General features: G+C 37.7%; 1 protein-coding gene and 1 long non-coding RNA gene across 2 annotated transcripts; one reads left to right on the top strand and one right to left on the bottom strand.

Annotated features, from left to right (window-relative positions):
- The first annotated feature begins 505 nt into the window (after positions 1-505).
- LOC134071679 (uncharacterized) lies at positions 506-2,955 on the top strand. Its single transcript, XM_062528483.1, has 3 exons — positions 506-576; positions 2,132-2,250; positions 2,342-2,955. Exons 1-3 carry the CDS (start codon positions 574-576, stop codon positions 2,898-2,900), a joined length of 681 nt encoding a protein of 226 aa, XP_062384467.1. The 5' UTR covers positions 506-573; the 3' UTR covers positions 2,901-2,955.
- Positions 2,956-13,284: 10,329 nt separating this feature from the next.
- LOC134071543 (uncharacterized) lies at positions 13,285-14,894 on the bottom strand. Its single transcript, XR_009937083.1, has 3 exons — positions 14,844-14,894; positions 13,990-14,195; positions 13,285-13,825 (listed from the first exon to the last, which is right to left on the bottom strand). It is a non-coding gene; the product is annotated as an uncharacterized LOC134071543 (long non-coding RNA).
- Between the last annotated feature and the right edge of the window lie 337 nt (positions 14,895-15,231).

Here is a 15,231-nt window from a genome sequence, read left to right on the forward strand (position 1 = left end):
ACATTTGCGGAGAGAATGTGCAGGACTAAGCAGCGGTCATATTGTGTATCGCTTTGCGGTACATCTAGTTAGACACACGATGCTGCAAAAAAAGACGTCTCCTCTTTTCCGCGAATTTTGCATCTTTCAGTTTCAAGTCATCCATGCATCTCTACTGTGTATGGTCGGACTAATGGGACGTCGGACCAATGGCTCTCTTTTTTTCGGACTAATGGGATCTCTTTTGAATGGTTCATTTTCGGACGAATGGGATGTCGGACTAATGGGATGTCGGACCAATGGTCCGTCCCCCATGCGCTCACTGCTTTTGCATGACACTCTGACAAGCTTATCTGGTCAAAGTATCGCTCCCTTGCTCATGTCCTGCCAGACCAAGCCCTGGGCATCTCAGACACCTGTCCACTTTGCATAAGTGACTATTACTGGAATGAGGCCATGAAGGAGTCAGTATATATGTAGGAGACGTTCACAGCCATATTCACCGCATCCTATTTGAAGAGATCAAGGTCAACCACTCTACTGAAATCAATCCTGTTAGGGGAATTCACCAGCATCCTTCATCTATCAGGAACCATGGTGAGCCTCCTTCACTACCTCTGTCTCTGCTCTTTCATTCTCTTGTTCTTTCTGTCTCTCATCATAAGTCTGTCCTCCACATCTCTCTCACTTTCTCCTTCTATGTAACCCATAATGTTTTTTAAAAAAATGGAAACAGCTCAGGGCCCAGCCTGATCTGCATGCCATTTGGATTTCGCAAAATGGACATATGTTAATTATTTTCAGTTTGTCTGAGACATAATTCTAGGCTAATCTTTTAGATTCTTGATAAAGCATAAACTATGCTCTTCTAATGCATGTCAGCTTTGTGCGATGAACTTGAATTAAAGACAATAAATGGATAGAAATGCAAGAAAAAGGCTAACCTGTCATGTCTCAAGGCTTTAGGTTACAATGTAGTGGGCTCTCTATTGATTTTAATGAGTAGGCCTAAAATTACAGTATTTCTGATTGTTTCTTGTGTAGCGTCATGAGCCATCACTGCACCTTTTACATTCCACTGTTGTTAAGCCTATAGCTCAGTGATTATATAATACCACATCGCCCTCCACTGGATGTATAATGATCTGCATTGAGCACAATAAGATTTAGCCTATTTTGTGAATGCACCCATGCTAAAGTTGACTGAAAAGAGGAATAATCATCTTTTGCAAATTGATCTTAATGCCTCAATTAAAAAATAAGGGAAAATCCAACCTTTAAGGACACCACTTTTCTTTGTGAATGAATAATGTATGGAAAATAAATAAATGTTTCTTCCCTAAAATACAAGTGGCATAAATAAGTGCACCCCTATGCTAATTCCCATAGAGGCAGGCAGATTTTTATTTTTAAAGGCCAGTTATTTCATGGATCCAGATCCTTTTGCCATCTGGACTGCGTTTTAAAACTGCCTTAAAACTGCCTTCCCCTTTTCTATCCAAGTACTGAATGGATAGAATTCACTTCCTCCTCTTTTAGCTAATTTATTTACTGGAATTTTATTGACTCATCTTTTAGGCATTGTCAGACCTATCTCAACTAAATGATTATTTTGTGCATTTTTGTTTGTATTGTAATGTGTTATATCTATTGTTGTGTGGTAATATTCTGTCAAATTGCCCATTTTGGGACAAAGAAACAAAACTGAACTGAACTGAACTGCCACAGATATGAGGATTGTGTAACTTGGTAAAAGCAACAGAATGAACCCAGTTTTTTTTTTTTCAAAAGACAAATAAGGTAAGGTATGCAATATATTTTGCTATTTTAACTTTGATTATCTAATGAAATTGTTTCATTAAAACACTTTTGATCGTTCCATTTGCTCACAAGTAGTCTCTCTCATAAGGGCGCCTTATTCAAGCTGCGTCAGTATGTTACCATCGCTGCTTTTTCTGCTCGCTGCTTTAGAAGCACAAACTCCGTTGTCATTGACAGCGATCATTATTTTTTCCAGACGTCCTCCAGTAGAAAATACCAGGAGAACTTTGGGAAAGCGTTTAAGAGGCGTTCTACTTGCATTGTGAAGAGCCGTATAATAAAAAGCAATAACAAGTGTCCCATCACATTTGCAATTGTGTTACCTGTGCAGGTGCGTCCAGGTGTGCTGACCAGGCTGCTCCTGCTCTCTCTCCTTTCCTCTGGGACTACAGGTGTGGAGAAAATGGATACCAATAGACTAAAACAAATCATCATGGAAATTGAGAATAGGTATGAAACTGCTATGACGGTGTTTAATGAAATCTACAATATAGGAAAGAGAATTCACTGTCATTATTTCTAATGGTCTGTTCTCTCACAGGTACCAACCACGAAATGGTGCTAAGGTCCTTCAGCATGCTATTGCCGTCCGATTTCCCAGTGATCAATGTACGGCTAAAACTGATCTGAGCTTCGAAGACTTGCCTGAAGGTGGCGATGTGCGTCCAAGACTAAAAGAAAAAGGGGGAATTTTTGGACATTCACATCTGGTTGCTGCTCGGCCTGTTGGTAAAGGCCGTCCGGCCAAGCATTCAGAGTTCATTTTGCTAATGAAAAAAGATCAGGGGAAAACTCCCATGGAAAAACTGACCTCGGGCCACCTTGATGACTGTATGATATTCTACACCTACAACTCCCCCTGCATGAAGCAATGCCAAATGGATGGACATCCAAGAAATATCTTGACAGCTGTTGAAGAGCTTTGGGGTACTGTCACTGGCCCTAAGGCCTTTGTGTACAATACAGTCTATCAGGATACAGGTAGTTCAGACCTGCTGCCCCTGGCGGGAAAGGTGTCCTTGTACCGCTGCTTTAATGGTGAATGTTTTGATTGCGGAAACACAGTCGAAACCATTGAAAACAATAAATGTGTAACATAGGTGGTGGAGGAGTAAATCAGCACAGCTCATTTTGCAGCCGCTGTTTACATTTTCTTACTCTCAATATCTTTCATGTCATTGTTTCTGCTCAGTACTTCTTCATAGATTAAAAAGATTTATCTATGGTAGTTGTGCAGCCTGTGGATGTATATTCTACTGTATATGTAAAATCTACATTGTTTTACACAGATTTATGTGGTACACATCACACATCATTTTTGCCTTTTCATGTTTGGGTGGCACTATCACAAATGAGTGGTTATGGGATGGGTTGACATGGCTACATGCCCCAATAATAAGGCCAGTGCACAAGGTCCCTTCTGGTAGTGATTGTGACCATCACACACTCAGAGATGAACAAAGTGACAATGAAAAACTAGAAATGCAATTCCAAGGAATTACCAGTGCATGAAAATGCAAAAATAGATAGATAATGTAGATATGGTTACTAAGGTGTAGCAAGGGTAAACATGGTGGTTGCATAGTTTACAGAGAGTTGATAGTGTGAAGGTAGACTGTTTAAAGCTGAAACATTCCAGGTCTAACTTAACTAATGATTTCTATTCATGTTAAAATGTTGATTAGCTAACTTAGCTAATGATTTGTAGCAGTTATGTTAAAAATGCTAACTATGCTAGCAATGCTAACTTTACTAACAATGCTAACCAGGTTGATTAGCTAACTTAACCAATGATTTCTAGCAGTAATGCTAAAAATGCTAACTATGCTAACAATGCTAAATTTGCTAACAATGCTAACCAGGTTGATTAGCTAACTTAGTTGATGATTTTTTGCAGTTATGCTAAAAATGCTAACTATGCTAACAATGCTAACCATGCTAACTAGCTAACTTGCTAGTGAGGACTTTTATTTTGAAACATTTGTTGCAAGGGTATCCACGGTGACCACTATCAGGAAACAAGAAGTTACTGCAGTATAATCATGTTGGTAGCTATGGAAACGGTCATAAACGCTTAATTTTAATGGTTGCTATGTTGGTTGCTAGGTACATGGAGGTCTCATGTAGTTGACTGGAGGCATAGTTGAAGATAACTGACAGTTGGAAAGGTTGAACAGTTAGATAGTTGAGTAGTTTCAATGGTTAAATGATTTAATAGTGTATTATTGCAGTGAGGACTTTTATTTTGAAACAGTTGTGGAAAGAGAGTTTAACAGGATATGTAGTCTTCACAGAGAGATTGTATGCTTAAAGCCTGAGAGAGAGAGGGCTGCAGGTGGGGCTGGCCACCTGGCATAAGATTCTAATTGCTTAATGATCCGATTGTGATGTCATAGAGGCCAATGTTAAGTCTATGGGGAAATTTGTAATAGTTTTTAATTTATAGTTTAAAAAGTATAAAAGTTACAAAGTTGAAAAATACATAGCAGCATTCCCCTATTTAAGACCTACGTTGCGACGTTTGAATGAAGTTTCTAAGTTAAACGGTTCAAGCTGAATAGAAAAAATGAATTTGGTAAGCGGAATAATAACTAGAAAAGCATTTCCTGAAGGAAATACCAGTGCATGGAAAGTCATTGCAAGGATTATGCTAGGGTACTTAAAGTGATTACTAAGGTGTTGCTAGGCTAATTAAAGTGGTTAATATTCTATAAAAAGTGGTTACTTGTTTGGTTGCTAGGGAAAACACGTTGGTTGCTAGGGAAATCACATTGGTTGCTAAGGTGGTTGCCAGGGTGTCATTATGGAAGTGGTTGCTAGGTTGTTACTAAGTAATTTTAGTGGTTGCTTTGCTATAAAAAGTGTTATTTTAAATATAGTTTTGAAAAGTTATCAAAATTGGGAGAAATAGAGAGAGTGATAGAGAAAGTGAGAGGAAGTGAAGAAAAAGAAGTGAAAGAAAGTGGGGATGACTAGTGAGCTATCCAGTTCAATGGAGAGACACACAGAGAAGAAGTTCCATTGAAGTTGCTGAAGTCAGTGAGAGAACACTGGCAAAGTTGATTCCATTCTATTTCTTTAAAAGCTAATTATGATGTCACAAAGCCAATGTAAAGTCTATGGCAAAATTAAGTTTAGTTTTTATTTAATATTTCAAAAAGTGAAAGTCGTAGAAATATGAAAAGTAATAGGCCGAAACTTTGATGCAAGAGCTACGTGACAAAGTTTGAACCAAGTTCCTACGATAAGCGGTTAGAGTCAAATTAGGGCCTGGAAGAATAATAATAAAAATAAAAATAATAAAAAGAACTAGAAAAGCATTTCCTGAAGGAAATACCAGTGCATGGAAAGTCATTGCTAGGATTATGCTAGGGCAATTCAAGTGATTACTATAGTGTTGCTAGGCTAAATAAAGTGGTTACTATTCTATAAAAAGTGGTTATTAGGTTGGTTGCTAGGGAAATCATGTTGGTTGCTAGGGAAATCGAATTGGTTGCTAAGGTGGTTGCCAGGGTGTCATTATGGAAGTGGTTGCTAGGTTGTTACTAAGTAATTATAGTGGTTGCTTTGCTATAAAAAGTGTTATTTTAATATAGTTTTAAAAAGTTATTGAGATTGGAAGAAATAGAGAGAGTGATAGAGAAAGTGAGAGGAAGTGAAGAAAAAGAAGTGAAAGAAAGTGGATGACAAGTGAGCTATACAGTTCAATGGAGAGACACACAGAGAAGAAGTTCCATTGAAGTTGCTGAAGTCAGTGAGAGAACACTGGCAAAGTTGATTCCATTCTATTTCTTTAAAAACTAATTATGATGTCACAAAGCCAATGTTAAGTCTGGCAAAATTAAGTTTAGTTTTTATTTCATATCTCAAAAAGTAAAAGTCATAGAAATATGAAAAGTAATAGACTGAAAATGTGATGCAAGAGCTACGTGACAAAGTTTGAACCAAGTTCCTACGATAAGCGGTTAGAGTCAAATTAGGGCCTGGAAGAATAATAATAAAAACTAGAAAAGCATTTCCTGAAGGAAATACCAGTGCATGGAAAGTTATTGCTAGGATTATGCTAGGGTACTTAATTCAATTCAATTCAATTCAATTCAAAAAACTTTATTTATCCCCGAGGGGCAATTTCTCCATGCAGGCATAGACACATAAGACGCACAACATATTAAGACAAACAAGGCAAGACAAGGGGGAGAACAGGACAGACAAGGGTGTGTGTGTGTGGGTCCAGTCCCCTAGTCCCAGGAGAGAGAGAGAGAGAGAGAGGAGGGGGTCCATCCCTCGGATGACGGCTGTAGAGCACCCGCGGTTGTTGACATGAAGACAGCCTTTCCAGCGCTGCATCCGTCTCCATCCAGCCCCAACGGAGCGCTGAAGCCTCGCCTCCCTCGTCCTCCGCGACCGTCAGCCCAGCTCCGTCGGAATAGGCCACTCCACAGTCCCATCCTCGAACATGCCCGCAAACAACCGTGCAGGTCTCTCCGACCCAGTAGAAACTCTCCTGTGTAGCCTATCCGACAGGTCGGCCGTCATCTGGAAGACCGCCTCCACTTGTCCATCCAGAAAATCCGGCGGATGGAACCAAAAGCAGCCTAGAAGTTGCGGTCGCCCGATGGAATCTAACGAAAACAAAGTGGCGTCTCCCGTCACTATGCAACTCCAAAAAGTCTGCCGTGTCCCACTGAGGCCAAGAGCAGCAGCACATCTCATATCGGCATGACCCAAAAACAAAGAGGAAGAGATGTTGCTAGGCTAAATAAAGTGGTTACTAGGTTGGTTGCTAGGGAAATCACGTTGGTTGCTAGGGAAAACACATTGGTTGCTAAGGTGGTTGCCAGGGTGTCATTATGGAAGTGGTTGCTAGGTTGTTACTAAGTAATTATAGTGGTTGCTTTGCTATAAAAAGTGTTATTTTAATATAGTTTTAAAAAGTTATTGAGATTGGAAGAAATAGAGAGAGTGATAGAGAAAGTGAGAGGAAGTGAAGAAAAGAAGTGAAAGAAAGTGGGGATGACAAGTGAGCTATACAGTTCAATGGAGAGACACACAGAGAAGAAGTTCCATTGAAGTTGCTGAAGTCAGTGAGAGAACACTGGCAAAGTTGATTCCATTCTATTTCTTTAAAAGCTAATTATGATGTCACAAAGCCAATGTTAAGTCTATGGCAAAATTAAGTTTAGTTTTTATTTCATATCTCAAAAAGTAAAAGTCATAGAAATATGAAAAGTAATAGACTGAAAATTTGATGCAAGAGCTACGTGACAAAGTTTGAACCAAGTTCCTACGATAAGCGGTTAGAGTCAAATTAGGGCCTGGAAGAATAATAATAAAAATAAAAAGAAAAAGAAAAAACGAAGGAATATCAATACAGTGCATTTCCATGCACTGTAACTAGAAAAGCATTTCCTGAAGGAAATACCAGTGCATGGAAAGTCATTGCAAGGATTATGCTAGGGTAGGCTACTTAAAGTGATTACTAAGGTGTTGCTAGGCTAATTAAAGTGGTTACTATTCTATAAAAAGTGGTTACTAGGTTGGTTGCTAGGGAAATCACGTTGGTTGCTAAGGTGGTTGCCAGGGTGTAATTATGGAAGTGGTTGCTAGGTTGTTACTAAGTAATTATAGTGGTTGCTTTGCTCTAAAAAGTGTTATTTTAAATAGTTTTATAAAGTTATTGAAATTGGGAGAAATAGAGAGAGTGATAGAGAAAGTGAGAGGAAGTGAAGAAAAAGAAGTGAAAGAAAGTGGGGATGACAAGTGAGCTATCCAGTTCAATGGAGAGACACACAGAGAAGAAGTTCCATTGAAGTTGCTGAAGTCAGTGAGAGAACACTGGCAAAGTTGATTCCATTCTATTTCTTTAAAAGCTAATTATGATGTCACAAAGCCATGTTAAAGGGATATTCCGCCATTTTTGGAAATACGCTCATTTTCCACCTCCCCTCGAGCAAAACAATCGATATTTACCTTGTTCTCGTTCATCCAGCCATTCTGTGAGTCTGGCAATACAACTTTTAGCTTCAGCCTAGCATAGATCATTGAATCGGATTAGACCATTAGCTTCTCGCCTGCTAGCTTCATGTTTAAAAGTGACTAAGATTTCTGGTAATTTTCCCATTTAAAACGTGTCTCCTCTCAAATTAGAAAGTGCAATAAGACCAACTGAAAATGAAACCTGGCGTTTTTCTAGGCTGATTTGACATGGAACTACACTCTCATCTGGCGTAATAATCGAGGCAACTTGCACAACGTACCATAGGTGCAGTGATATTGTACGCAGCATCTGAAAATAGTCCCCATAGCCAACAATCAGTAGTAGTGCCAGTAGTGTGCAAGTTGCCTTGATTATTACGCCAGATGAGAGTGTAGTTCCATGTCAAATCAGCCTAGAAAAACGCCAGGTTTCATTTTCAGTTGGTCTTATTGCACTTTCTAACTTGAGAGGAGACACGTTTTAAATGAGAAAATTACCAGAAATCTTAGTCACTTTTAAACATGAAGCTAGCAGGCGAGAAGCTAATGGTCTAATCCAATTCAATGATCTATGCTAGGCTGAAGCTAAAAGTTGTATCGCCAGACTCACAGAATGGCTGGATGAACGGGAACAAGGTAAATATCGATTGTTTTGCTCGAGGGGAGGTGGAAAATGAGCGTATTTCCAAAAATGGCGGAATATCCCTTTAAGTCTATGGCAAAATTAAGTTTAGTTTTTATCTAATATCTCAAGTAAAAGTTGTAGAAATATGAAAAGTAATAGACTGAAATTTGGATGCAAGAGCTATACCAGTGCATGGAAAGTCATTGCTAGGATTATGCTAGGGTACTTAAAGTGATTACTATGGTGTTGCTAGGCTAAATAAAGTTGTTACTATTCTATATAAAGTGGTTACTAGGTTGGTTGCTAGGGAAATCACATTGGTTGCTAGGGAAATCAAGTGGGTTGCTAAGGCGGTTGCCAGGGTGTCATTATGGAAGTGGTTGCTAGGTTGTTACTAAGTAATTATAGTGGTTGCTTTGCTATAAGAAGTGTTATTTTAAATATAATTTTGAAAAGTTATTGAAATTGGGAGAAATAGAGAGAGTGATAGAAAAAGTGAGAGGAAGTGAAGAAAAAGAAGTGAAAGAAACTGGGGATGACAAGTGAGCTATCCAGTTCAATGGAGAGACACACAGAGAAGAAGTTCCATTGAAGTTGCTGAAGTCAGTGAGAGAACACCGGCAAAGTGGATTCCATTCTATTTCTTTGAAAGCTAATTATGATGTCACAAAGCCAATGTTAAGTCTATGGCAAAATTAAGTTTAGTTTTTATTCAATATCTCAAAAAGTAAAAGTCGTAGAAATATGAAAAGTAATAGACTGACATTTTGATGCAAGAGCTACGTGACAAAGTTTGAACCAAGTTCCTACGATAAGCGGTTAGAGTCAAATTAGGGCCTGGAAGAATAATAATAAGAAAAAAAATAAAAACTAGAGAATGTAATTCCAAGGAAATTACGAGTGCATGAAAATGCAGAAATGTACAGATAAATCATGTAGATATGGTTACTAAGGTGTTGCTAGGGTAGACATGGTGGTTTCATAGTTTTTGAAAGTTGATGGTGCGAAGATAGACAGTTTAAAATGTAATTAGCTAACCTGATTACCAGATTAGCTAACCTGGCTAATGATTTTAAGCAGTTATGCAAAAATGTTAACTATGCTAACAATGCTAACCATGCTAACTATGCTAAAGAGGTTGATTAGCTAATTTAGTTGATGATTTCTAGCAGTTATGCTAAAAATGCTAACTATGCTAACAATGCTAACCAAGTTGATTAGCTAACTTAGCTAATGATTTCTAGCAGTTCTGCTAAGAATGCTAACTATGCTAACCATGCTAACTTGCTAATGAGGACTTTTATTTTGAAACATTTGTTGCTAGGGTATCCATGATGGCCACTATCAGAAATAAAGAAGTTACTGTAGTATAATCATGTTGGTTGCTATGGAAACTGTCATAAAAGCTTCATTTAATGGTTGCTATGTTGGTTGCTAGGTAGGTGGAGGTTTCATGTAGTAGACTGGAGGCATAGTTGATGATAACTGACAGTTGGAATGGTTTAACAGTTAAATAGTTGAGTATTTTCAATGGTTAAATGATTTAATAGTGTATTATTGCAGTGAGGACTTTTATTTTGAAACAGTTGTGGACAGAGGAAGTATGAAACAGGATCTGTAGTCTTAATGAGATTGTATGCTTAAAGCCTGAGAGAGAGAGAGCTGCTGCACCTGGACTGGCCACCTGGCATAAGATTCTAATTGCCCTATTATGATGTCATAATGTAATGTTAAGTCTATGGGGAAATTTTAATAGTTTTTATTTAATAGTTCAAAAAGTATAAAAGTTACAAAGTTGAAAAATATATAGCACAAATCACCTAAGTAAGACCTACGCAACGCAGTTTGAATGAAGTTTCTACGTTAAACGGTTAAAGCTGAATTAGACGCAGGAAAGCGTTAGAAGAAGAACTAGAGAATGTAATTCCAAGGAAATTACGAGTGCATGAAAATGCAAAAATGTACAGATAAATCATGTAGATATGGTTACTAAGGTGTTGCTAGGGTAGACATGGTGGTTTCATAGTTTTTGAAAGTTGATAGTGCGAAGATAGACAGTTTAAAATTGAATAAGCTAACCTGATTACCAGATTTGCTAACCATGCTAACTATGCTAATGAGGTTGATTAGCTAACTTAGTTGATGATTTCTAGCAGTTATGCTAAAAATGCTAACTATGTTAACAATGCTAACCAGGTTGATTAGCTAACTTAGCTAATGATTTCTAGCAGTTATGCTAAAAATGCTAACGATGCTAACAATGCTAACCAGGTTGATTAGCTAACTTAGCTAATGATTTCTAGCAGTTATGCTAAAAATGCTAACTATGCTAACAATGCTAACCATGCTAACTCGCTAGTGAGGACTTTTATTTTGAAACATTTGTTGCTAGGGTATCCATGGTGGCCACTATCATTAATAAAGATGTTACTGCAGTATAATCATGTTGGTTGCTATGGAAACTGTCATAAACGCTTAATTTTAATGGTTGCTATGTTGGTTGCTAGGTACGTGGAGGTTTCATATAGTTGACTGGAGGCATAGTTGATGATAACTGACAGTTGGAATGGTTGAACAGTTAATTAGTTGAGTAGTTTCAATGGGTAAACGATTTAATAGTGCATTATTGCAGTGAGGACTTTTATTTTGAAACAGTTGTGGACAGAGGAAGTATGAAACAGGATCTGTAGTCTTAATGAGATTGTATGCTTAAAGCCTGAGAGAGAGAGAGAGAGCTGCTGCACCTGGACTGGCCACCTGGCATAAGATTCTAATTGCCCTATTATGATGTCATAATGTAATGTTAAGTCTATGGGGAAATTTTAATAGTTTTTATTTAATAGTTCAAAAAGTATAAAAGTTACAAAGTTGAAAAATACATAGCTGAAGTCACCTAAGTAAGACCTACGCAGCGCAGTTTGAATGAAGTTTCTACGTTAAACGGTTGAAGCTGAATTGCACGCACAAAAACGTAAGAAGAAGAATAATCGCCTATAATAATAATAAGAAGAAACTGGATAACAGTAGAGTGCATTTTCATGCACTCTAATAACTAGAGAATGTAATTCCAGGGAAATTACGAGTGCATGAAAATGCAAAAATGTATAGATACAGTAGATAATGTAGATATAGTTACTAAGGTGTAGCTAGGGTAAACATGGTGGTTGCATAGTTTAAAGAAAGCTGATAGTGTGAAGGAAGACAGTTTAAAGCTTAAACATTACAGTTCTAACTGAACTAATGATTTCTAGCAGTTATGCTAAAAATGCTAACAATGCTAACCAGGTTGATTAGCTAACTTAGCTAATCATTTCTAACAGTTATGCTAAAAATGCTAACTATGCTAACAATGGTAACCAGGTTGATTAGCTAATTTAGCTAATCATTTCTAGCAGTTATGCTAAAAATGCTAACAATGCTAACCATGCTAACTAGCTAACTTGCTAGTGAGGACTTTTATTTTGAAACATTTGTTGATAGGGTATCTATGGTGACCACTATCAGGAATAAAGAAGTTACTGTAGTAAAATCATGTGAGTTGCTATGGAAACGGTGATAAACGCTTAATTTTAATGGTTGCTATGTTGGTTGCTAGGTACATGGAGGTTTCATGTAGTTGACTGGAGGCATAGTTGATGATAACTGACAGTTGGAATGGTTGAACCGTTAAATAGTTGAGTAGTTTCAATGGTTAAATGATTTAATAGTGTATTATTGCAGTGAGGACTTTTATTTTGAAACAGTTGTGGACAGAGGAAACAGTTTAACAGGATATGTGTAGTCTTCAGAGAGATTGTATGCTTAACCCTTTGCTGCCTGCTCCGAACATTCCATTTTCTCATACTCAATGGCCTCATGGCACAAAAAGGTGTATTGTGTGATTATGCTACATGGCAGAGATACAATATACCCACCACTGTAATCAGAAGAAACAGGGCTTTCAAATGGTATAAAATATAGCTAATATCTTTGAAGAGAACATACATATTTGTAAAATATATCTTCAAAATTCAACCCCAAAAAACACGAAAATATCAATTAGTCAAGATTAATCTCATTTTTCCCCCAATTTCTGTTGTAGGTAGAGAAAAACCTAGAGCATGTTCGGGATTCACAATTTTGTCTTCTCTTCACTAAAAAAAACAGAACCAATCTGTCACCTTTTGTTCAAAAGTTATGATAAATTTATTGGACCTTTGCAGATGGCACTAAACATTCCGTTTTTCATACTTGATGCCCCCGTGACACAAAAAGGCTTGTTGTGTGGATTTGCTAGATGCTAGAGATATAGTATACCCATCATTGTGATCAGAAGAACTAGCCCTTTAAAATGGTATACATCATGGTTAATAAGTTTAAGTGTAACATACATTGTTTTCAAACAATACCTTCAAAATTCAACCTTAAAAAACACGAAAACATATATTTGTCAAGATAAATCTTATGTTTTACCTAATAGCTATCGCAGATATAGTGTGTGAGTTATAGACAATGTTATGCTCTCTTCAGTGAAAGAAACAGAATCAATGTATTACCTTTGGTTCAAAAGTTATGATCAATTTACTCATAACTGCAAGTTGAAGTGACGAGTAGAATTTTTAAAAAGTAGAATGCTTTCATTCCCTGATTTAAAATTCAACTCCAAAATACACAGATATGTTGGTCATGTAATAAGTATAAGTGTATTTAACCATCTCAGTTGTATAGCTAAATGTGGCATGTTTTACCTTGCCTTAAGAGCCAATAACCTTTGTGAGTGAGGAAAGACTAAAGGTGAAGTAAAGACTAGCTGATTGAGAATGCTTCTCTCTATGTTACGAAAACAAGAATAGAGAAAAGACACTGACACACGATTTCTAGTGGAAAAAATATAGTTCATTTTATTTTAAAATGGATAAATTATATTAAATCTTTAAGAACCCAGGTATAACACTTAAACATTTACAAACAAGCAGTACTAGAACTACAAGAGTAAGAAGACAACACTGTAACAAGCGTCTACGCTTTCTACCTGACATGGGCCTGTCAGGGAATGGCTAACCAAACCCAAAATAGATTGTCATAAGAATGTTAATTAGTAGAAATGTAAATATAAATGTAATGAAACTATTACCACTATTCCTGTCATTATTATAACAAGTAATGCTCTTGTAACGATAAAAATTGTGCACATGCGCAGTTGCGCCAGCGCGTGCGCACACACAAACAAAAACATTGTTACTCAGCTGAGGATGATGGGAGATCACTCCCCTCCTCCTCCTCTTCTTCCACATCTTCTTCACTCAGTAGCTGGCTATCCAAGTACTCCTCCATGTCCATCCCTGCATGATCCTGTAGTTGATGACCTGGAGCTCCTCAGCAGTCAGTTGTCTCCTTTCCCTGAGAGACCATCAACCGTGCATACTGGCTCTTCTCCCCCTCCATCTAAAATAATGAGGAGAAAAAAGATAAGCCTGTAAATAACTTACTAGGTTGTTACAATACAATCTGAATCACCTCAAACTATGTCCTTTTCACTAAAGACACGGTCACTGGAAGGCTGACTGATGACTTGGAGAAATAACACACACACACAAACATTTAGTTACCCAGCTGAGGATGATGGGAGATCACTCTCCTCCTCTTCTTCCACATCCTCTTCACTCAGTAGCTGGCTATCCACGTACTCAGTGTCCATCCCTTCATGATCCTGTAGTTGATGCTCACAGATGACCTGGAGCTCCTCTGCGATCAGTTGTCTCCTTTCCCTGAGAGACTCCATCAACCGTGCATACTGGCTCTTCTCCCCCTCCATCTAAAATAATGAGGAGAAAAAAGATAAGCCTGTAAATAACTTACTTGGTTGTTACAATACAATCTGAATCACCTCTAACTATGTCCTTTTTCATCAGTCACTGGAAGGCTGACTGATAATTTGGAGAAATAACATTAGCCTGTGAACTCACTTGAAGCAAGTTAGTATTAAATCCTTGACTAAACATTACAGACCAGCTTGCAAACCAACACTGATATAAGACAACTAAGCAAAAAAATAAGACAGAAACCATCTAGAGAGCACAACACATGTATGCAGACACACACACCGTGTTATTTCGTGGCAGCGTAAAGACGAAATATTGCGTCTCGACGTGGAGTAGAGAAAATACCCACTTGAGTTTACAAGTGTTAACGTTAGTTGGCAAGTATCGCCATAACCTTGATCAAGAAAATTAAGCAATAGCTATGACACATTTACTACACGTCTTCATATGCAAAAGTAGCCGACAATAAACGAAAACCTTGCGTTAGACCCCTGGCACAATCATCACGTTTGGATACATTAGCACCTTTCATGTTTGACAGATCATATCTAGCAAGCTAACCAACTTGGCTGCATATAACTGTAAAATGTGGTACATATTTCGACGAAATAACTGGTTTATTTGAGAATAAAATAGCCTACCAATAGATGTCCTTCACATAAGGTGATATAGATAGAGCATTTGAGCGAAACTGAAGGACAGGGCGCGTCCCGGGCATGTCGAACCAAAAATATATCTGGAGCTGGAAATGTACAGCTAGCGTGCTAACGGTAATGATTGCTGTAGTATTACCTGACAAGCTATTTCGTTTAAACTTGAATATATCTCTAAAGTAACAGTCCTAGTAGTTAGCTTTCCATGTTTTCCATGTTACCCCCCAATAAATAATTGAAAATATAAACAGTTTACTAAAGACAACAGTTTGCTAAAACACCAGCAACCAGCTGATGTGAACACACGCAAAATGGTCATACACACTGTGCAATTACTAGTAAAATGGCTAAATAAAAACGACGAAATAACTGGTTT

The sequence above is a fragment of the Sardina pilchardus genome, chromosome 23, assembly GCF_963854185.1.
Source record: "Sardina pilchardus chromosome 23, fSarPil1.1, whole genome shotgun sequence".
Classification (NCBI taxonomy): domain Eukaryota; kingdom Metazoa; phylum Chordata; class Actinopteri; order Clupeiformes; family Clupeidae; genus Sardina; species Sardina pilchardus.